The 24,964-nt window shown below is 44.0% G+C and overlaps 1 protein-coding gene across 1 annotated transcript in view; it reads right to left on the bottom strand.

Annotated features, from left to right (window-relative positions):
- ADAMTS19 (ADAM metallopeptidase with thrombospondin type 1 motif 19) overlaps positions 1-24,964 on the bottom strand; it is a 444,363-nt gene that overhangs the window by 163,706 nt on the left and 255,693 nt on the right. Inside the window, exon 11 of the mRNA XM_073557745.1 lies at positions 12,952-13,053. Coding sequence (XP_073413846.1) covers positions 12,952-13,053 — 102 coding nt within the window. The remainder of the gene's footprint in view (positions 1-12,951; positions 13,054-24,964) is intronic.

Here is a 24,964-nt window from a genome sequence, read left to right as displayed (position 1 = left end):
ACTCTCCACATTTGATCCCTTTACAGAATAAGACGTCTCCAGACTCCTCTCTTTTTCTCATCCTACTGCATGCACTACTGTCCCCATTCCCTCACACCCACTCAACTGATGCTCTCTAGTCATCAATACTCATTTAATTGAAATCTTTAATCTCCCCCTCTCATCTGTTATCTTCCCCTCCTTCTTCAAACATTCCATTACTCCATTATTAAAGAAGCCTTCTCTCGACCTATCCTGCACAAATAACTACAGAAAAGGTCTCAAATCTCCCTTTCATTTCTAAATTGGAGTGCCTGGTTTACTCTGGCATTACCCATTACCTCTCCACTCACTTTCTCCTGGATGCATCACAGTCAGGTTTCTGCCCCCTAAATTCTACAGAAACTGCACTCATCAAAGTGACCAATGATTTTTTGACAGCAAAACGTAACAGTGACTACTCTCTGCTCATTCTTCTTGACCTCTCTGCAGCTTTTGACATTGTTGACTAATACTTCCTACGCTCTATCCTCCAATCAATAGGCATAAAGGACACCGCTCTCTCCTGGTTCTCTTCCTATCTTTCTGACTGCTCCTTCAGTGTATTTTTTGCTTGCTCCACTCTGTCTCCTCTTCTCTCTATTGGGGTCCTGCAGGGTTCAGTCCCTTTTCTTCTCTCTCTCTACATGGTCCCAATTGGACAGAGCATGAGAAAATTTGGTTTCAGTACCATCTTTATGCTCATGACAGAAAACTACTGTATACACTTCATCCCCTGACCTTACCCTCACTGTACTGCAGAACACCAGTGACTGTTTGTCTGTAGTTTCCAACATAATGTCCGCTCTCTATCTGAAACTCAAGCTTTCCAAAACTGAACTTCTTATGCTCCTTCCGTCTACTTACCTTCCTAAATCTGACATCTCCCTCTACGTGGGTGGCACTACAATAACGCCCAGGCAAGCAGTCTTGGTGTTATGTTTCACACCAATCTTTCCTTCATATTCTACATACAATCTCTTGCTAACTGTGGAAACGACAACAGCAGGTCATCTCGTTGCAGTCTGTGTGAAGGGCAGTTTTCCCGTGCCTTATGATATCTGGCACGGTACTGAGTCCAACGTGAGTTGCCGCTTGAATGAGCCTTTGCTCTGCGGTGTATAACAGTTCTGGCCTATTAAGACCTGTCCCTGCTTGGCGTCTCTCCTGGCATTTAGTCATCGGTCCCTCAGTGACTTCAGTTTGGAAGCTGTCAGGGAGGAGGGCAGAGGTCTGTCTGCAGATCGCCTATCAGCCAGGAGTACTGCTGCAGGGGGCACCCACGAAATACTCTGTCTTCTCAGCAGTGGCAGGTCTCAATCCGCCACTCAGCTTTCCCACGCGGGCTCTGTCTGCTTTCCCACACAGCGCGCTATCTCTGCCTGCCTTCCTCAAGTCAGTCACCTGACCCGGTCTTTCCTGCGCTTTTAGTCTCCCCCTGTAACACGGGTGACAGTCCCAGCAGTTTCGGCACCGGCATGTACAATGCACCCCGGCTCTGGCACTGCTCCTTGCACAGCCCTTATCTATCCCCAATTTCCTCAAGATGGCTGACCCTCATTGTAAATAAGCACCTATTCCTATTCAGTATATTAGCATTTTGAAAAAGGCTCAAAACACGTCCATTAAATCTTGCAAAAACATTGGCCAATTTTACAAATGGATGGTGACATTAGTAAGATGGTGGGTCCACTCACCCTATTTACATTCAAAAAGGGGAGATCTATAGGTGACAAGCTAGTATATAGCCACTTTGTCCCCCCAAAACAAACAACCTGGCTACCTTCTAACATCAAGCGTTATTTAAAGTGCAGGGGATGCATCACTTGCCCAATAATAACAACAGGGAACCCCTTTACTAGCTGTTTAACAGACAAAGAATATCAAATCCGTTTCTTCAACAATTGTGACATCAAAGGTGTTATATACAAGGTCACATGCCACTGTGGTCTGGAATAGGGAAGAAAACTCGTGAATTGAGGAGGATTGGGGAACACTTTAGGGACATCACCAGCAAAAAATATACACCCCTAGCATGACACACAAAGATCATTCACAATGCTATCTCACATTTGAGCTGTATGGGGATTATTAAAGTGAATAATCTCAGGAGGAGAGGAAAATAGGACCAATGTGTCCTACAGTGTGAGGCCAAATGGACTTTTTGTCTCAAGACTCAAGCACTCCTTGGTGTTAATTAGATCCTCACCTACAGTATAGTTGCTTTCTATTTACCAGGGACTTGTATGGACTCCCAGGGACAGTTGACGTGGAGTGGGGGCGCCACATTATTTTATGATGCCAACCACCACAATCAGGTAGACATCTAGCGTTAGCAGTAGCATGGGTGGAATAGTCATTTATAGCAAAAAATCCCTCTCATTTCCTCCCCTTCCCAACCATCTCCCACTGTGCCCAGCCATCCTTTATTTTGTTTTTCATCCAATTTCCATTCTGCTTATCTTCTTTCGAAGATTTAGAATCTGTGACATCAATTTCTATTCTTTGCCTTCATTACCATGTTTATTATTTTTTATTCTGCCCCGACTTTGTGGCTAAATGCTGCTGGAATAATTATTTCTAATACCCTGGGAGTGTTGGCGTAACCTCTGTGTACACTTTGTCTTTTTATTAGCATGGGGATTTTTGGCTCATTTTGATGCATTTATCATACAGAAAAGCCCCCCTCTCTATATATGGACACTCTAAGACCCCATTTTATGGAATTTATATTATTACCTATGTAGTCTATGTCATTAGCTCATCGCAGCAGGCACCAGGTTTGACCTGTGAGGGTCATCTGTATGCTTCACACACAGTCTGTTGCGTCTCCATATGCACAATCTGCATTTTGATGACTTTTGCATCTCATCTGTGCACTCCAGCCAGTGGCATGTCGGAAGTGATGAATGCATTTCAACCTTGTGCTCCAATAGGTCACAGACGGAAATTAAATTTTTCCTACCACCAGAATGTAATTTAAACAGATGCTCGTGCCATGGTTTATATCAGGCATTTTTTCCAACACTTTGCTGTGGGTACTGTACTTTTCAGCCATCAGCTCTTATCATCTCCCGCCTCGACTACTGCAACCTCCTACTCTCTGGTCTCCCCTCTAGCACTCTAGCACCGCTCCAGTCCATCCTACACTCTGGTGCCCGACTAATCCACCTGTCTCCCCGCTATTCCCCAGCCTCCCCCTATGCCAGGCCCTTCACTGGCTTCCTATTGCCCAGAGGATCAAATTCAAAACCCTAACCATGACATACAAAGCCATCCACAACCTGTCTCCTCCATACATCTGTGACATGGTCTCTAGGTACTTACCCGCACGCAACCTTCGATCGTCCCAAGATCTCCTTCTCTACTCCCCCCTTATCTCTTCTTCCCACAACCGCATACAAGACTTCTCCCATGCTTCCCCCATACTCTGGAACTCCCTACTGCAACACATCAGACTCTCACCATCAATGGAAACCTTTAAGAAGAACCTGAAGACCCACCTGTTCCGACAAGCCTACAGGCTGCAATGATCCTCGGTCTACTGAACCACCGCACGACCTGCTCTACCCTCTCCTACTGTATCCTCACCCATCCCTGTAGACTGTGAGCCCTCGCGGGCAGGGTCCCCTCTCCTTATGTACTTGTGTGTCTCTTGTCCCTTGTCTTACACTTGTATATTACTCTTGTATGTATTACACTTGTCTATATTTCCCCTTTTCTCATGTAAAGCGCCATAAATATGGAATAAATGGCGCTTTATAAATGCATAATAATAATAATAATAATCACGGCTGACATTTTATCCCCATCCGTTCTCTATCTCCTCAGAAGATTCATAGATAAAACATGTCGGCAGTACAGGAGGCCACCTATATACCGTATTTGATCCCTGGGAGAATACTGTGGGGAAATGTGTGGCTTCCCTGGAACGGTGCCCCCCCCTCCAATCTCTATCCCACACAAGGGATCATCCAACCTTTACCAATTTAATAGAATATCAGCGGGATCTATGGTGAGATCGTCACATTTTCTAATTTTACATACAGTTTGTATATATCAAATAAGCAAGGTGGATAGAACTAAAACTTAACCTTTATTGGATCTAATGTTAAAAACGACAAACATATAGAAAAAACATAATAGTGGGTGAAGGGGACCTCAGTGAAACAAGTGCCCTAATACCAGACAACAAACAAGAGGATAGTGATAAGAGGTAGAGTTGAGCAAAATGGGTCAAAAAATTTCAAAAGTCGCCGACTTTTGGCAAAGTCGGGTTTCATGAAACGAAACCCGACCCTAGGATGAGGTCGGCCACGAGGTCGGCGACTTACGCGCCAAAGTCGCGTTTCAAAAGTTTGTTTTGCGCTCTTTTTCAGCCAATCAGGATCCACGGACACTGTGGGCAAAGTGATGACATAGGCAGGGGTCACCACCATCTTTCAGAAGGGCATGCAAGTGATTGGCTTGCTTTGGTGGGCGTCACAGGGGTTATAAAAGGGCGTGCACGCCGACTGCCATCTTACTTCTGCTGATCTTAGCATAGGGAGAGGTTGTTGATTCTGTAGGGAGAGCGTTAGGCAGGGAAGAAGAAAAAAAAACTGCTTCTCCTGCTAGTGATTTTGCCTGTACAACACACCAGTCACTGTGTGTGCAGTGCAAGGGGAGGCTATATTGTGGTGGATCAGCGGTGTTGGTTGTTAGGCTGCCTTCTAAGGCTTCCTGACAGCTGCATTGCTGTTTACCCACTGCTCTGCAAACTGCTTTTTTAAAAGCAATCCCAATTTTTTTTTTTGTCCTGCTGAGGTACTGAGCGTGCATTTTTTCACACCATACAGCGGTGTACGCTCCTCACACAGTACCGTGTAACGGCTGTTATCACAGCCACAGTGAAGCTATCTGTGTGTCACTGTGGAAGGATAAGTGGAGGACTTGTTCCGTTCTTACAGACCTACACTCTAGGGAGATTCCTATTCTGCCCAATTCTACATTCACCTTGTAGTTTGTGATACACTAGCCAATTTCTGCCTGTGACATAGCGCTCTGATATTCAGTGGGCCTCACACAATCCAAAAGTGTCCAGTGTCCACTAGTGTGTGCAGAAATTCAAAATCTCCCTTATCCTGTAGTCACTTTTTTCACACCTGTGCCATCGAGCCTGTGACATAGCGCTCTGATATTCAGTGGGCCTCACACAATCCAAAAGTGTCCAGTGTCCACTAGTGTGTGCAGAAATTCAAAATCTCTGTGATCCTGTAGTCACTTTTTTCACACCTGTGCCATCGAGCCTGTGACATAGCGCTCTGATATTCAGTGGGCCTCACACAATCCAAAAGTGTCCAGTGTCCACTAGTGTGTGCAGAAATTCAAAATCTCCCTTATCCTGTAGTCACTTTTTTCACACCTGTGCCATCGAGCCTGTGACATAGCGCTCTGATATTCAGTGGGCCTCACACAGTCCAAAAGTGTCCAGTGTCCACTAGTGTGTGCAGAAATTCAAAATCTCCCTTATCCTGTGGTCACTTTTTTCACACCTGTGCCATCGAGCCTGTGACATAGCGCTCTGATATTCAGTGGGCCTCACACAATCCAAAAGTGTCCAGTGTCCACTAGTGTGTGCAGAAATTCAAAATCTCTGTGATCCTGTAGTCACTTTTTTCACACCTGTGCCATCGAGCCTGTGACATAGCGCTCTGATATTCAGTGGGCCTCACACAATCCAAAAGTGTCCAGTGTCCACTAGTGTGTGCAGAAATTCAAAATCTCCCTTATCCTGTGGTCACTTTTTTCACACCTGTGCCATCGAGCCTGTGACATAGCGCTCTGATATTCAGTGGGCCTCACACAATCCAAAAGTGTCCAGTGTCCACTAGTGTGTGCAGAAATACAAAATCTCTGTGATCCTGTGGTCACTTTTTTCACACCTGTGCCATCGAGCCTGTGACATAGCGCTCTGATATTCAGTGGGACTCATACAATCCAAAAGTGTCCAGTGTCCACTAGTGTGTGCAGAAATTCAAAATCTCCCTTATCCTGTAGTCACTTTTTTCACACCAGTGCCATCGAGCCTGTGACATAGCGCTCTGATATTCAGTGGGCCTCACACAATCCAAAAGTGTCCAGTGTCCACTAGTGTGTGCAGAAATTCAAAATCTCCCTTATCCTGTAGTCACTTTTTTCACATCTGTGCCATCGAGCCTGTGACATAGCTCTCTGTTATTCAGTGGGCCTCACACAATCCAAACGTGTCCAGTGTCCACTAGTGTGTGCAGAAATTCAAAATCTCCCTTATCCTGTAGTCACTTTTTTCACACCTGTGCCATCAAACCTGTGACATAGAGCTCTGATATTCAGTGGGCCTCACACAATCCAAAAGTGTCCAGTGTCCACTAGTGTGTGCAGAAATTCAAAATCTCTGTGATCCTGTAGTCACTTTTTTCACACCTGTGCCATCGAGCCTGTGACATAGCGCTCTGATATTCAGTGGGCCTCACACAATCCAAAAGTGTCCAGTGTCCAAAAGTGTGTGCAGAAATTCAAAATCTGACTTATCCTCTAGTGACATTTTTCACACCTGCGACATCGAGCCAGTGACATAGCGCTGTGATATTCAGTGGGCCTCACACAATCCAAAAGTGTCCAGTGTCCACAAGTGTCTGCAGAAATTCAAAATCTCCCCTGTCCTATAGACACCTTGTACCTTGTTTTACATTACTATATAGTTTGTTGGATTTTGTCTACATTTCTACCAAAAATGAGGAAGGCTGGTGGAAGAGGCCGTGGAATTGGGCGGGGGTTGGCAGCTGGTAATGATGGTGTTGGTGGTGGATCTGATGGTAGTGGCAAAAGCAAAATAGGACCGAATGCAGGAGGTGTTGAGCCTGCGTCATCGTCTGGCTCCACAAGGCCTCGAAGGCTTAGTTTTCTAGGAAGTTGGCAAACCGCTTTTAAAGCCAGAGCTTCAGGAAAAAGTTTTGTCTTACATTGCTGACTCAGCCTCCAGCTCTATCGCCTCCTCTTCTGAAGTTGTAAAAAATAAAAGCACTGAGTCGTCATTGGAGGCTCATGTTCATGAACCACACCTTTCCTTGTGTCCTTCACCCCAACCAAGATTGAAGGATGACACAGGCCATACTACTGATTACTCCATGGAGCTGTTTTCACATACCATGCCTGGATTATCAAGTGAAATGGTGAATTACCCAGGCTAAGATGAATCTGACATGGAGTGCACTGATGCACAGCCGCTGATAGATGATTCTGCTGGTACATTCACTCAGAGCACTACATTGTCCTCGCAGTGTACAGAGCCAGATTCTGACCCTGATGAGACTCAGGTGCCCCTTCCCGCACACTATACCACCGTACACGGTGACACAGAGGAAGGTGCACATGACATTGAAGAGGAGGTGATGGATGACCCAGTTGTTGACCCAGATTGGCATCCATTGGGGGAAGAGGGTGCTGCTTCCAATAGCTCAGATGAGGAGGCGCATCCACAGCAGACATCGACATCGCAACAGCTGTTATCTGGCAGGCCCGGAGCACTCCAAAGACAGGTTCCAAAAATCAAAAGAGTTGCTGGACAGCTTGTCCAGAGGGTCAAAAGATCACAGCGTGCTAGGCCGCAAAATGTCTGCCAAAGTAGGAAGAGTTCAGTGTGACACTTTTTTGAACAAAATCCTCATGATCAGGCCAAGGTTATCTGTAAGAAGTGCGCAAAGACCTTTAGCCAAAGGAAAAATCTGAAAAATTTGAATACCAGTTGCATGCTTAGACATTTAACCAGCATGCACTTGCAAGCGTGGACACAACACCAAACCTCAAGTGCCACATGTGCAACTGATCACAAAGAAGGTAGTCAACAACGCTACATTGTTTCCCCCACTGTAAGCCCACCGGTTAGCACAGCAGCAAATGTTGAGGTGTCGTTGCAAGGCCACAGCAGTCAGGGAATCCCACTGTTATATCAACGAAATACTGAATCTAGGCCATCAGAAAGAACACCAACTCCATCACCATCATCAACCCTCTCTCAGTCCGCCCTGTCCACCGCTACTTCCACCATATGCAGCTCTCAAGTCCAGCTCACCCTACCAGACACTATGAGTAGGTCAAGAAAGTACTCAGTCTCTCATCCGCGTACACTGGGTTTGAACGCCCACATTGCCAAACTAATCTCGTTTGAGATGATGCCCTATCGGTTGGTGGAAAGCGCAGCTTTCCGCAAACTCATGGCCTATGCAGTACCACGCTATGACCTACCCAGTCGCCACTTCTTCTCTCGCAAAGCCATCCCAGCCCTCCACCATCTTGTAAAAGACCGCATTGTCCATGCACTCAAGCAGTCAGTGAGTGGAAAGGTGCACCTCACAACTGATGCATGGTCCAGTCGGCATGGCCAGGGCCGTTACGTGTCCATCACTGCGCACTGGGTTAATGTGGTGGATGCAGGGTCCACAGGGGACAGCGGTGGTGGGACAGTGCTGCCTAGCCCACGGTATAGGAAACAGTTGGCTGTAGGCGTTTGACCCTCCTCCTCCTCCTCCTCCAGAAGCGAAAGCTCGTCCACAGAGCGCAGTCGTACGAGCACTCCATCTGCAGCTGCCACTGTTGCACACGAGGTGTCCCCCTATCGAGCAGCTAGTGGAAAGCGTCAGCAGGCTGTGTTGCAGATGATGTGTTTGGGCAACAGACACACCGCCGAGGTGCTGGCCGAGTACTTGAAGCGACAAACTGAGTCATGGCTGGGCAGTGTACATCTTGAGGCAGGCAAGGTAGTTAGTGATAACGGCCGTAATTTTGTGGCAGCCAAAGCCCTTTCAAAACTCAGCCACATACCTTGCTTGGCTCACACCTTGAACCTGGTGGTGCAGTGCTTCCTCAATAATTATCCGGCGTTAACAGCCCTGCTCCAGAAGGTGCGAAGACTGTGCGCGCACATCCGCCGGTCGCCTGTACACTCCGTTCGTATGCAGAAGCTGCAGCGATTGCTCCACCTTCCCAACCACCGCCTCATTATCGACATTGCAACAAGGTGGAACTCCACCCTGCACATGGTGGAGCGGCTGTGCGAGCAGAGGCAGGCCATAATGCATTTGTGGGAGGATACACGACCAGGCACTTTGAGAGCAGACATGGAGTTGACAGGTGTGCAGTGGTCGAAGCTGAAAGACCTCTGTAATGTCCTTCAGTGTTTTGAGGAATGCACACGGCTGGTAAGCGCAGACGACGCCATCCTAAGCATGAGCATCCCACTTATGCGTCTGCTCATGCAAACTTTGATGCACCTTAAGGAGCAGGCGTCTGCAGCCAATGTCGATGAGGAGGAAGAGGAGGAGGTAATCCTTGATGACATTCAGCCATTGTCTGCTCAGGGACCTCTCCTGGACGAGGTGGAGGAAGAAGAGGAGGAGGAGGATGATGATGGGGATGATTACTTAGGGGAGGAGGATGCATCTCGTGGGGCAAGTGAAAATGTTGGCGTGGCAAGGTCTGGTACAGGGTTTGTGCGTGACTGGAGGGATGTGGATTTGCCAGAAAGTGCTCCTCCACCCAGCACTCGCAGTGCATCATTGACACCGGGAACATTGGCCCACATGTCAGATTATGCCTTGCAGATCCTAAAAAGGGACCCCCGCATTGCCAAAATGATGAACGATGACGACTACTGGTTGGCCAGCATCCTGGATCCACGCTATAAAGGCAAATTACAAAACATCATGCCACAGGAGAACCTTGACCTAATATTGGCTAATAAACAAGCAACTCTGGTAAATCGGTTGCTTGAGGCATTCCCAGCACACAGCAGCGGTGATGGTTCTCACACGAGCCGTACGGGCCGGGGGCAGCTTGGCAGAGGTGTTCATGGTGCACACAGCAGAAGTGGCGTTGGAGACAGGGGTTTCATGACAATGTTGTGGACTGATTTTTCAAGTACCGCTCACACAACTGGTAATACTGCATCGATGGAAAGTGACAGGAGACAGCAGTTGTCAACTATGGTTACAAACTACTTTTCCTCCCATATCGATGTTCTCCCACACAGGTCATTCCCCTTTGACTATTGGGCCGCTAAACTGGACACCTGGCCTGAATTGGCACAATATGCCTTACAGGAGCTCGCTTGCCCAGCTGCAAGTGTGCTATCGGAAAGTCTTCAGTGCAGCTGGATCAATCCTGACAGAAAAAAGGACCCGTCTGTCAACCCAAAATGTGGATAATCTAACCTTCATTAAAATGAACCATGCATGGGTTTCCAAGGATTTTGTCCCACCTTCCCCTGATGACACATAGGGTGACAGAAAAATGGCTTGCTTTGGTCCACCTCTTCCTGGGACTTGACCTATTTTGCCTTTTGCATCAGCTGAATGTCCAACATCAACATATGCCACTTTCTAAAACTCCCTAACTGTGCTGCCTCCCCCCCCATGGCCGGGGTAACCACCTAGCACACGACACCGTGCGAGTGCCGTTGCCCTGGACAGGTGGGTAGGCCGACTCTTGGGCGCGGGCACTGGCACAGGGTCCCTCATAGTGCAATCAAGTGTCTCTGATGGTGGTGGTGCACACCCACCATCAGACACACCGCCGTACTATGAGGGGCCCAGTGCCAGTACTGACGCCCACGAGTGGGCCCCCCTTGCTTGGGCAGGGCCCCAGCATTTGCAATCTTTACCTCTCCCTGCTCCTCCGCTGTGTAGTCTGGGCCGTCAAATCCATACTGTGCCTGACACCGTCTGAGCCTGCCTCCTGATGTATAGACATATATTTTGAATGTGTGCGCTATCCATACATGTTATCCGGGGATACGGTACCCTTTCTCACCTTTGTGCAATCACGTGTAATCCATACTGGGCGTGAGAATGGCTGACGAGCTGTTAAGCAAGCTACAGCACCTGTGGTTTGCACACGTAAATTTTTCATTTTTTCAGGAATGACGGTTAGGCCTAATTCCGGAACTGCGGTTGACCTGCACTTACTGGGAAATCATCGTTCGCGGGTAATAATTGTAATCAGTGATCCCCATCACTAACGTTGTTCAGTGGGTTATCTGCACCTGTAAGCGAAAAACGCTGGCCTTTTCAGTGTAGCGCACATGCAGCCACGGACATGTAAGGGCATGACACACCAGTTATTGGCCAATCTCATGTGCCAGAGCCTCACGTGTCCCTCTAGTAAGCCGGACTCGGACCGCGGGGCATGACGGAGTCTCGTTCGTTAACGGAATTAAGCTTGCAATGTGTGCATCTGTTCTGTAGCTGGCATGGTTGATGTTTCCCAGGTGGAGTCGAATTTAACCGTAGGCTCCACTCCTGGTGGTGCCCTTCTGGACATTCCTTTAAGGTTCAGCTTTGCAACCATACTGCCCACGTAAAACAAACACTTTGCCTTCATGAACGCTGTTTGGAGGGTCATGACTCATGGGAATAACGCCGCCCAATCAGTTAACCTGCTAGAGAGATCCTTCGTTGCTCCCAAGCATGACATCACACTCCCTAGGAGGAAGGTAATGCCACTGTGGCGACCGTACTCCTGGGGGCGACACAAGTGCACTGATGCCCAGCCACTGCTCGATGAATCTGCTGGTACATTGACCCAGACCACTACATTCCCCTCGCACGCTACACGGCCTGAATCTGACCCTGATGAAACTCATGTTACCCTTCTCATATACAGTTCCATCTTACACGGTGAAAAAGAGGAAGCTGCAGATGAAAGTGCAGGTTCGGCCCACCCGCCATCAGACACACCACCGTACTATCAGGGGCCCTGTGCCAGTGCCGTCGCCAACGAGTGGGCCCCCCCCTGCTTGCTCAGGATCACAGCACTTGAAGGTTGAAATACTGTGCAGTGAGATGGAAGATGGGGACGACGAGGAGTCCAGACTAGTACAGGGATTCCCTAGCGAGGAGACTTATTTGATTGTTTTCAATGTTGGAACAGCAATTTTTGGGGAGCACTATACTCTGGAGAATGATAGATGGGGCCCACCATACACTGGAACATTCCAAAGGTGGACATCAGACAGAGCAGCATTTACAGGGCCCATTATACACTAGAGCATTAGAAATGGGGCCCATTATGTTTGGAGCATTATTTGGGCCCATAAGACAGTGGAGCTTCATCCATGGGGACCAACATATACTGTAGCATTATGTGGAGCTCATCATATACTGTTTCAAACATTATATGGGACCAATGATTCTGTATGGAGAAATAGATGGGCCTCGTCATGAGATGTAAAAAGTGAAGTATTTTTCATTGTACTATACCGCTATTTCTCTGCCGTATCGGAGCATGATGAGTTGTGGTATGTGTTAAAGGGGCGCTCTTTCGCCCAGGGCACATGAAAACCTGGAGCCAGCCCTACCCCCCCACAACTTTAGCCAAATAACCCCCATTTTTCAGTGCGTAACTTGTATTATGAAGTTAATTAAGGTTGACAAGCTTAAGTAAGAAGAATTGATGCTTTTGGCATTCAAATGAGCACTGTAGGTGTGTTTCCTGTCCTCCTCTCACTGCCGACTTTTATTCCCCATTGACTTACATTGGGTTTCGTGTTTCGGGACGACCCCGACTTTTCCCTATAATCGGCCGATCTTGCTCGACCCGACTTTTGGAAAAGTCGGGTTTCACAAAACGAAGTTCGAACCTAAAAAACCAAAAGTCGCTCAACTCTAGTAAGAGGTACTGAACAGGTCACAAGTCCATGAGTGCAGTCAACTTAAATGGATCAATAAATATGAAAAAATACAAAATTAGACAGTTGAGCATAGGTATATACCCCTCAAGATTAGAGTGCTTGTGGGTAGAAATGGTCTACCTGCTCAAATTATCTTTAAGTTGATTGAACTTATGGACTTGTGACCTGTTCATTACCTTTTACAACTATCCTGCATTTTCTAATGGAATGACAAAATAGTCACCTACCTTTTCGTTGCCACATTCTGTGCCATCCATTGGTGGATCCAGTCTTGTCCTACACTCTTTCTCGCTCTCCAACTTACACCAGAGTCCTGTACAAATAACATGCTAAAAAATATGTTAAAAATGGCAGGTACATAATTAAAAAGTATATTTTATAAAGATTGCATAAGTCATAAATATATGTTTCATATAAAGCTTATGCTCAAAGCCATTATAAGGATTAATAACAGTTCTTTATTATCTCATTATTGGAATTTGCATAGTGGCAGGCATCTAATAATAATCTGGAGGACTGCTAAAAAGAGCTACTAAGTGGACTTTCAGTGAAATGCATGCAGCCTTCCTCAGGTGTAGCTGAAGGGGAGGCAGAAGGAGCAGGCTCTAAATCAGACCTTAAGCTACATAGCATGGTATTTGGGGACATGTCACAGATATTACATTGGGGTTCAGGAGTTCTGATTTATGCCTCTGCCATCAGTAGATCAAAAGTGGCTGTGTCTGAAAGAAATTAGGATACGTTCATAGCATATGTTTTACATTTTGTGACTGTCCTATTCATCTAAAAATATCCTCCCCAATATAATTTAGAAGCCAAAAATGCTAAGATTTTCATTTGAGAAGTTTCAATTTAAATAGATATAAACTCAGAGCAGACAACTCAAACATCCTGAAAGTGGGGGACTTTTTTCAAGCATAAGATTTAAAATAATGATTAAATACAGTATGTTTGTGTATCTGCTGTATTGCGATGACGCCATGCAAGTCACTGAGGAACGGGTGGGTACGAGTGGGCATGTGCTGCCCTGCTTGGCTCTATTGGTTGAATGCTGATTGTGTGAATAATATTGAATGTATTTAAAAGGACAATTTGGTTGGGGGACAATGAATCTTCATCTGATGGAGCATTATACTCGAAAGATTGCAAAACGAGCGTTGGAGTCTTCTTTGAGGTGGATCTGAATATTAGCACTTACTGTATATAAACTAGCACTGTGGGTATGAACCTATGACATGTATGTTGATCTTTCCCTCTGCTAGCTGAAGGTATTTTTTGCATCATATATATCTAATTGTTCTTTCAGCACTAATCCGACTGTCCACATGGACTTTAGGGCCCATCATGAGATGTGGCGCTTTCAGTTAAATGAGGTTTTTAAAGAGGATGGTAGTATGTACACAGAGACTGGGGATGGATGCCTGCAGGAAGTTATTGCCAGATTTAAAGATCTTTAGAGGAAAAGGATGAAAACATGTTGGAATCGTGCATTTTTATAAAAAATATATACAAAAAGACCTGATTCCCAGGGGTCTGAGGGTGTAGGTATTCCTATCCTTTGTTGTTGAGGATGAAACATTTAAAACCAAATAGGAAGATTTATAGAACACCTGTTCAAAAGTGTTCCTGGAATTACGGTGTGATATGAATACCATATCTCTTAATGAGATGAAAGTTGAGTGAGAATTTACAGACAACTATTAAGAATAAATTATCAGCTGAGGCTTTAAGAAGATTTTATGAGGATATTGAAAATTAATTCCAAAAATGGGAAAATGAGCTCAAGTAATGTAAAATTAAAAAATTATAGAGACTCTAATGATTTACAGATGAACTGGATCTATAAATGGAGGACATGAACACAGACAGTTGACGCCCCATATCTAGATTCAGTTCAGCCTTATAATCTAGATCAGTCTCATTAAAATTGTGCACATTGGGTGAGGAATCCCAAAGCAACTCTGTTTTAAAACAATGGATATGGATGATGAAAGTAGTAGTGGTGCCAAAAATATCAAACCAACCAAAACCAACAGGCATCAATCCGTAAAATTACTCCCAACAATCAAGGAGATACAAAGGGCAAGGGTAATTTACAGGTAATTAATATGTCCTCATATATACAGCTGGCAGAAATTTTGCTTTCTTGGCCTTTTTTCAGAGAATATGAATGATAACACCAAACTTTTTTCTCCACTCATGGTTAGTGGTTGGGTGAAGCCATTTATTGTCAAACTACTGTGTTTTTTCTTTTTTTAAATCAGAATGACAACCCAAAACATCCAAATAACCTTGATCAAAAGTTCACATACCCTGGTGATGTTAGCCTGATAACATGCACAGAAGTTGACACAAATGGGTTTGAATGGCTACTAAAGGTAACATCCTCACCTGTGACTTGTTTGCTTGTAATCAGCGTGTGTGCATAAAAGCTGAGTGAGTTTATGGGATCTAGACAGACTCTTGCATCTTTCATCCAGCCACTGATGTTTCTGGATTGTGAGTCATGGGGAAAGCAAAACAATTGTCAATGGATCTACTGTATAAAACAGGGAAGTGATACAAAAAGATATCCAAGGAATTCATAATGCCAGTCAGTAGTGTTCAAACTGTGATTAACAAATGGAAAATCAGGGGTTCTGTAAAAGCAAAACCACGGTCAGGTGCACCAACTAAATTTTCATCCACAACTGCCAGGAAAATCGTTCAGGATGCAAAGAAAAACCCACAAATAACTTCAGCTGAAATACTGGACTCTCTGAAAACTAGCAGTGTGGCTGTTTCAAGAAGCACAATAAGGAGGCACTTGAAGAAAAATGGCCTGCAGAATCGAGTCACCAGAAGAAAGCCAGTACTGCACAAATGCCACAACGTATCTCGCCTATAATATGCAAAACAGCACAGAGGCAAGCCTCAAAACTTCAGGGACAAGGTAATTTGGAGTGATGAGACCAAAATTGAACTTTTTGGCAACAACCATAAAGGTTACATTTGGAGAGAGGTCAACAAGGCCTATGACAAAAGGAACACCATTCCTACTATAAAGCACAGAGGTGGATTGCTGAGGTTTTGGGGATGTGTGAGCTACAAAGACACAGGAAACTTGGTCAAAGTTGAAGGAAAGATTAATGCAGCACATTATCAACAAATACTGGAAGTAAATTTGCAATCATCAGCCTGGAAGCTGTTCATGGAACGTACATGGACGTTCCAACAAGACAATGATCCAAAACACAAGGCCAAGTCGACCTGTCATTGGCTACAGCAGAAAAAAGAGAAGGATCTGGAGTGGCCATCTCAGTCTCCTGAACTCAATGTCATTGAGCCACTCTGGAGAGATCTCAAACGCGCAGTTCATGCTAGACAGCCCAGGAATTTACAGGAACTGGAGGCTGGAGGCTTTTTGCCAAGAAGAGTGGGCGGCTTTACCACAACTACCACAAAGGCTTTAAGATGTCATTGATGTTAGAGAGGGCAATACAAGGTATAAAGAAATGGGGTATGTGCACTTTTGATCAGGGTTGTTTGGATGTTTTGGGTTGTCATTCTGATTTAAAAAGAGAAAAGAGAAAACACAGTAGTTTGACAATAAATGGCTTCAACCAACCACTAACCACGCCGGTAGTTGCCAGATTCATTTTTGTTAAAAAGAAAGATGGAGGTCTCCATCCCTGCCACGATTTTCAAGAATTAAACTAAATAACTGTTAAAAATACTTATCTGCTTCCTCTTATCCCTGATCGATATAATCAGCTTTCTGGGGCCAATGGTTTTCCAAACTGGATCTCAGAGGGGCATATAATCTGATACGGATTTGTGAGGGTAACGAGTGGGAGATAGCGTTTTGAAAATCTTGTCATGCCATTTGGTCTAACGAATGCACCCGTGGTATTTCAAAATTTTATGACTGATATTTTTTCTGATTATATTGGGAGATTTACTGTGTTTTTTTTAGATGATATTCTAATTTTCTCACCTGATCTGGATTCACATTATAAACATGTCCGTTTGATTCTGCAAAGGTTGAGAGATAATTATTTGTTCACTAAAATTGAAAAATGTACCTTTTCTGATCAAGAAATATCATTCTTGGGCTTTATTGTGTCAGCCTCAGGGTTTAAGTTGGATCCTGGGAAAGTTAAGGCCATCATTGACCTAGACAGGTACGATGGTCTTTATTTTTTCATGATTTAATTTTTCTATTACATTCAGACCAGGGTCTAAGAACGTGAGGGTGGATGCCCTGTCTTGTAGTCTTGATTCTGTGTCTCCTCCTAAACCTCCTTCCTCCATTCTTCCTCAGGGTATTGTTGTGGCCATGGTTTCCGCTGAGCTGTAAGCTGAAATCCATACTGCTCAGTCCTTGGCTCCTTCCATTACCCCTGAAGGCAAGCTGTTTGTCCCTGTATGTCTCAGATTATGCCTTTTACAAGAATTTCATGATTCTGTGTTGAGTGGTCATCCTGTGGTCACAGCCACCCAGAAGGCAGTTGCTAGACTTTTTTGGTGGTCCACTATGCATAAGGATATTAGAGATTTTGTGTCTGCATGTGAAACTTGTGCACACACCAAAGTACAGCATTGCCGGCCGGCCGGGGAATTGGCTTCTTTGCCAATTCTGGAAAGACCATGGACTCATTTGTCCTTGGATTTCAATTTAAATTTACCACTGTCTGGGGGATGACTGCTATTTGGGTGGTAGTTGGTCGCTTCAGCAAACAAGCTCACTTTGTCCCATTATCAGGGTTACCCAATGCTGAAACTCCCTCCATACTGTTTATTACTCATGTGGTACGATTGCATGGGATGCATTGATAGGGGTGTATAATTCTTCTCTAGATTTTGGAGGACTTTCTGCAGAAAACTGGGGATTGATTTGTCCTTTTCCTCTGATTATCAACCTGAAACGAACGGTCAGAGAGGTCAAATCAGTCTTTGGAGCAAATTTTAAGATGTTTTGTCGCCAATCAGCAGAAGAATTGGTCATCATTTCTTCCTCTGGCTTAGTTTACCTTTAACAGTCGGGTTAACCAGTCCACAGGGACCTTGCCGTTTATCTGTAATTATGGGTTTCAGCCTCATTTTGGTGAGTTCTCCAGAATAAGTTCTGGGTTTCCTGGGGTGGATGTCACCATTCAAGAACTGGGGGATGACTGGAGGGAGGTTGAAAAGAACATTGGGGTGGCTCATTATCGGCAGAAGCGGATGGTCGATAGGAGGCGCTCATCAGGGGCCGCCTTCAAAGTGGGAGATAAGGCATGGCTATCTAAAAATATTAAATTGAAGATGCCCTCGCTGAAGTTGGGTCTTAGATTTATTGGTCCGTATGAAATTCTGGAGGTGGTCAATCCAGTTGCCTTCCGATTAAAACTCCCTCGGTCTTTCCGCATTCCTAATGTGTTCCACAAGTTGTTGTTGAAGGTGTTAATTCCCCCTGCTCTGTCTTCATCGTCCCCTCCTCCTCCAGTGTCTACTGAGGGAAGCTTGGAATATGAGGTACAAAGGATCATTGATTCCCGAATGGTCCAGAATTCTCTTCAATTCTCTCTAGCACATTGGAAGGGGTATGGACCTGAAGAACAGTCCTGGGTCCCAGTTCATTCTGTAAGGGCTGATTGGTTGATCCAGGCCTTTCATCAGAGGTTTCCTGGGAAACCTGGAGGTCCGGTGGCCCCCTTTAAAGAGGGGGTACTGTCATGATCTCCACTCTGTTCCTATCTGATATTTTACTTTGAGTAGAGGCTGTCAGTCTGTTTTGGTTGTGCTGGGTCTGTTCTGGAGTCATCTGTGTTCACTTTCCTTGATTAGTCCTCTACTTAAGCATGCTAGCTCCTCCATCCAGTGTCAATCGAACACTTGCTGCTGCCTGTGTAAGACTGATACCTCCGTGCTCTGTGCCTGATCAAGCCTGACTTTATTCCCTTACCGGACTTAGACTCCTTGTTTGTGACCTGACTTCTCTTATGCCTGCTCCTTGTATTCTGTCTTGTCTTTCTGGTTTTCCTGACCTCGGTTTGTGAGTTTTAGTTTGTCTCTGACTTCCCCTTGCTGCACTGTGCCATTTCCTGGATCTGACCTTGGATTGGATGACCTCCCTTTACTTATTCAGTAAGTAGTGTGTATTTTGCTATCTGTTATTGTAGACTTTCTCTCCACTTTTGGAACTACTAATATTTACTATAGTGACTCGCATCACACACACACACGTATATATATATATATATATACATATATATATATATATAGCTCTGGCAAAAATTAAGAGACCACCACATCAAAACCCTGTCATTGGCAGCCCATTCTCCAGACCTGAACCCCGTTGAAAGCCTCTGGAATGTAATCAAGAGGATGATGGATAGTCACAAGCTATCAAACAAAGAAGAACTGCTTAAATTTTTGCACCAGAAGCAGTGTGAACAGTGTGAAAGACTGGTGGAAACCATGCAAAGATGCATGAAAGCTGTTTTTAAAAATCATGGTTATTCCACAAAATGTTGATATCTAAACTCTTCCTGAGTTAAAGCATTAGTATTGTTGTTTCTAAATGAATATGAACTTGTTTTCTTTGCATTATTTGAGGTCGGAAAGCAATGTTTATTTTTTCAATTTTGACCATTTCTCCTTTTCAGAAAAAAATACAAAATGTATTGCTTGGAAATTCAGAGACATGTTGTCAGACGTTTGTAGACTAAAAGATCAATTTACATTTTACTCAAAAATCCATATATATACAGTATATATATATATATATACAGTATATATATATATATATATATATATACTAGCTGAAGAGCCCGGCGCTGCCCGGGCATAGTAACTAACTGTGGTTAGTTATAACAAATTATAATTATCCTTCATCCCATAGTCCTGTGCCCATATACCCACCATACATATCCACGATCCAATAGGCCCATGCCCATATACCCATCATACATATCCTCCATCCCATAGTCGAGTGCCCATATACCCATCACACATCCTCCATCCCATAGTCCCATGCCCATATACCCATCACACATCCTCCATCCCATAGTCCCGTGCCCATATACCCATCATACATATTTGCCATCCCATAGTCGAGTGCCCATATACCCATCACACATCCTTCATCTCATAGTCAAATGCCCATATACCCATCATACATATCCTCCATCCCATAGTCCCGTGCCCATATACCCATCATACATATCCGCCATCCCATAGTCCCGTGCCCTTATACCCATCATACATATCCTCCATCCCATAGTCCAGTGCCCATATACCCATCACACATCCTCCATCCCATGGTCACCCATTATGACATCATAATGAGCGGCGGGGCTTGCAACCTATGATGACATCAACGTAGCCATGGCAACCATTATGACATCATAATGAGGGGTGGGGCTTGATATGCACACACTGTTTCCCCATTATGTAGATTGGGGCATTATGACATCATAATGAGGGGCGGGGCTTGACGCGCACACGCTTTTTCCTCAGTATGTAGATAGGGGCAAAATTGTTTGGTGAATTGGAACGCGTGGGGTTAAAATTTCGCCTCACAACATAGCTTAGGACACTCTCGGGGTCCAGACGTGTGACTGTGCCAAATTTTGTGGCTGTAGCTGCGACGGTGCAGATGCCTATCCCAGACATACACACACACACATACACACATACATACATACATACACACTTTGAGCTTTATATATTAGATATATAAATGAGAGTATATGTGTATGCATGTGTGTGCTTCGGTTGCCATGGCAACCATTATGACATCATCTTCGCCATGGCAACCTTTATGACATCATCATCGCCATGGCAAACCAATATGACATCATAATCAACATGGCAACCTATTATGACATCATTAGAGCCATGGCAACCCATTATGGGTATATGGGCACTAGACTATGGGATGGAGGATGTGTATGATGGGTACATGGGAACAGGACTATGGGATGAAGGATGTGTGATGGGTATATGGGCACTGGACTATGGGATGGAGGATGTGTGAAGGGTATATGAGCACTGGACTATGGGATGGAGGATGTGTGATGGGTATATGGGCACTGGACTATGGGATGGAGGATGTGTGATGGGTATATGGGCACTGGACTATGGGATGGAGGATGTGTGATGGATACATTGGCACTGGACTATGGGATGGAGGATATATATATATGTGTGTGTGTGTGTATGTGTGTTAGGCTTAACTGTTTTATTTTGAATAGGAATAGATAACAGCATTCAGTAGCCTTTTTTTTACCATTATCATTAGCTGTAAAGATGTACCTGGTTCTTGTATGTTTGTTATTGATGAAACATTGTTACTGTAATGAATTTGGACCAAGTAAAGAAACATTGATCATCACTAATGCTATCCAGGGATTTAGATTGTAATCTAATAGTGCTTCATATATTTTTACATTTTTGACTTACAAACATTTCATTTAAATCATAACTGTACTAATCAACAAAACTTTGCATTATTAGCGTAAGCGATTATAAGAAACTGCAATGTATCTTTTCAGCAAAATCAGCTACATATTTCCCCACTTGTCAGACAATTCTTACCTTCCCCCTGTCTCCTAAACTTGCTATCCACTGTGAAAAAGAAGCTCAAGTCCCTTGCTCACAAGATACAGATTGCAGGTGTCATGTTAGCCCATTATCCTCTATGGAGAGAGGAGAGGGAGGAGGAGTGAACAACAGGGAAGGAAACAGGGAGTGGCAGACAGAAAAACATGGTACAGAGCTGTATATCAAATGTTTTATCTCACATCAGAGGTTTATTCTGTTCAACTCAGAGGTGCAGTAGCTTGCAGTAGCTTGAGTCTGTGAGCTAAAAAATGAATGAAGAGCAGAATCACCCACTGTCTATGCTGTGCTGTCTATGTTAAAAATGACTGCAGCTCATCTCCTCCCCCTGCAAACAGTGCAAATTACAGTTTGAGCAGTGTGGGGAAATATTATGGAGAGGTGCAGTGCAGGATGGATATTATGGACAGTTTGACACTTTCTATATAAATAGAGCTTCTTGCTACATTTATGTTTTTTCATAAATTCTAGTGAATAAATAATCCCAACTATAATAAACACACAAGATTCAGGTACATCCTTTATATTTCATGAATAAATAACAGTGATGTATAATTACCCTTTGGTGATACTAATATAGGCTATTTAAGTGATGAACTATGAGAACTCCGAAACATCTTTAAAATAGATCTGTCATCAGATTTTGAAATACAGACTGCATTAAACAGATCATTTAGACCTAATGGGGTTAGACCTAATTGCTTTTCTATAGCAATATGGATCGCCCTTGTCAGCGCTGTTCTCTGACAGTTCCCACGCACCAATCCATTCTGATGAAGGTCTAAACAGACCAAAACATAATTTGTGGATTGCCAAATAAATCTGTTCTACATTCAAACTATCCTGTGTGCCAGGTATATTGCTACTATTGAATTACGGGTTGGAACCCTACTTAGGGCCCCGTTACACGCTTCAGTGTCCCAGCGATCCCACCAACCATCCGATGTGGATGATCGCTGGGACATAGCTGATCGCTGGTGAGCTGTCACATAGACAGACTCACCAGCAATCAGGACCAGCGAGCCGCTGTTTACTCTGGATACCAGCTCCCAGCATCGCTGATCATTGGTCTCTCACTGTCACACGCAGCGACGTGTGCTGCCCAGCGGGAGACCAATGATAGAATTATGGCCCAGACCATTAGGCAATGATTAACGATCAGCCAACTGATCGTTGCTACATGTCACACGCAACGATGTAATTTCGACATCGCTGCAACATCACCAAACTGGTGACGTTGCAAAGATATCGTTCACATAATATCGTTGTGTGTAATGGAGCCTTTAGGCACCAGAGTTGCTCAACCAGGAGTGCCGTACATCCCTTTTCTACATATTGTGCTGTCAGTTCATGTAAATAACCCTTAGGACAGGTTTGTAGTTCTTGTGTTGGCCAACAGCACTTTAGAGAAAAAATGTAATAGAAATCCATATGAATGCAATAAGAAGAATATTACCAACATTCTCTTACATTCAGTAATTGTTCTGTTAGTCCAGTTTGTTCATTTTTGCTTACTGACATTATTTACTTGTAGCAATAACTAATTGAATTTTTGCCAGTGTCTGACCTCAACTGAAGTGACACATGAATGATCCTGACTTTTTCTCAGTGTAATAAAAAGGTTACGGAACTTCATATTTTATGGCATTGCTCTACTAAGACATGTGCAATACTTACAGCTGGAGTAAGTCAATCATATTTAGCTTATATAATATCAATAAACAATGAAAATTGCATCCAAAAAATAAGCCGCTGTTAGCAGCCAGGACACGTATACAAGCAGATCTGCACTTCAGAGTGAGAAAATAATAGTAAAATATCTTAAAAAAAATTTTGTTGCAAAATTAATGTACCATATGTTGTTCTTATTGTTATATACAGTGGGTATGGAAAGTATTCAGACCCCTTTAAATTTTGCACTCTTTGTTTCATTGCAGCCATTTGGTAAATTAAAAAAAAAGTTCACTTTTTTTCTTATTAATGTACACTCTGCACCCCATCTTGACTGAAAAAACAGCAATGTAGAAATTTTTGCTAATGTAAAAATATCTCATGGTCATAAGTATTCAGAGCCTTTGCTAAGACACTCATATATAAGTCACATGCTGTCCATTTCCTTGTGATCCTCCTTGAGATGGTTCTACTCCTTCATTGGAGTCCAGCTGTGTTTAACTAAATTGACACAACTTGATTTGTAAAGGCACGCACCTGTCTATATAAGACCTCACAGCTCACAGTGCATGTCAGACCAAATGAGAATCATGTGGTCAAAGGAACTGGCCAAGGAGCTCAGAGACAGAATTGTGGCAAGGCACAGATCTTGCCAAGGTCACAAAAGAATTTCTGCAGTACTCAAGGTTCCTTAGAGTACAGTGGCCTCCATAATCCTTAAATGGAAGAAGTCTTCCTAGACCCGGCCGCCCAGCCAAACTGAGCAATCATGGGAGAAGAGCCTTGGTGAGGTAAAGAAGAACCCCAAGATCACCATGGCTGAACTCCACAGATGCAGTAGGGAGATAGAAAGTTCCACAAAGTCAACTATCACTGCAGCCCTCAAATAACTGGGTATTTATGGCAGAGTGGCCTGATGGAAGCCTCTCCTCAGTGCCAGACATATGAAACCCCACATAGAGTTTTCTAAAAAACACATGAAGGACTCCCAGACTATGAGAAATAAGATTCTCTGGTCTGATGAGGCGAAGATAGAACTTTTTGGTGATAATTCTAAGTGATATCTGTGGAGAAAACCAGGCACTGCTCATCACCTGCCCAATACAATCCCAACAGTGAAACATGGTGGTGGCAGCATCATGCTATGGGGTTTTTTTCAGCTGCATGGATAGGACGACTGGTGGCAATTGAAGGAAGCATGAATGTTGTGAAGTACAGATATATCCTGGATAAAAACCTCTTCCACAGTGCTCTTGACCTTAGATTTGGCCGAAGGTTTACCTTCCAACAAGACAATGACCCTAAACACACAGCTAAAATAACAAATGAGTGGCTTCAGAACAACTCTGGGACCATTCTTGACTGGCCCAGCCAGAGCCCTGACCTAAACCCAATTGAGTATCTCTGGACAGACCTGAAAATGGCTGTCCACCAACATTCACCATCCAACCTGATGGAACTGGAGAGGATCTGCAAGAAAGAATGGCAAATGGTCCCCAAATCCTGGTGTAAAAAACTTGTATCATTTCCAAGAAGACTCATGGCTGTACTAGCTCAAAAGGGTGCTTCTTTCTACTCAATACTGAGCAAAGGATCTGATTACTTATGACCATGTGATATTTCAGTATTTCTTTTTTAATAAATTTGCAAAAATTTCTACATTTCTGTTTTTTTTCAGTCAAGATGGGATGCAGATTGTACATTAATGAGAAAAAATGAACTTTTTTAATTTACCAAATGGCTGCAATGAAACAAAGATTGAAAAATTTAACTGTGTCTGAATACTTTCAGTAAACCATGGTACATGTTTGTCACACTTAAATGTTTCATATCACTAAACAAATTTAAATATTAGACAAAGATAATACAAGTAACCACAAAAAGCAGTTTTTAAATGAAGGTCTTTATTATTAAGGAAAAAGAGCATCCAAACATACAGGGCTCTGTGTGAAAAAGTGATTCCCCCCACTTAAAACATAAATT

Source organism: Dendrobates tinctorius, unplaced genomic scaffold, assembly GCF_039654945.1.
Source record: "Dendrobates tinctorius isolate UK_male_01 unplaced genomic scaffold, ASM3965494v1 ptg000003l, whole genome shotgun sequence".
NCBI classification, from domain to species: domain Eukaryota; kingdom Metazoa; phylum Chordata; class Amphibia; order Anura; family Dendrobatidae; genus Dendrobates; species Dendrobates tinctorius.
The sequence above is the reverse complement of the archived record's forward strand: the minus strand, read 5'-3'. Positions and strand labels throughout refer to the sequence as shown.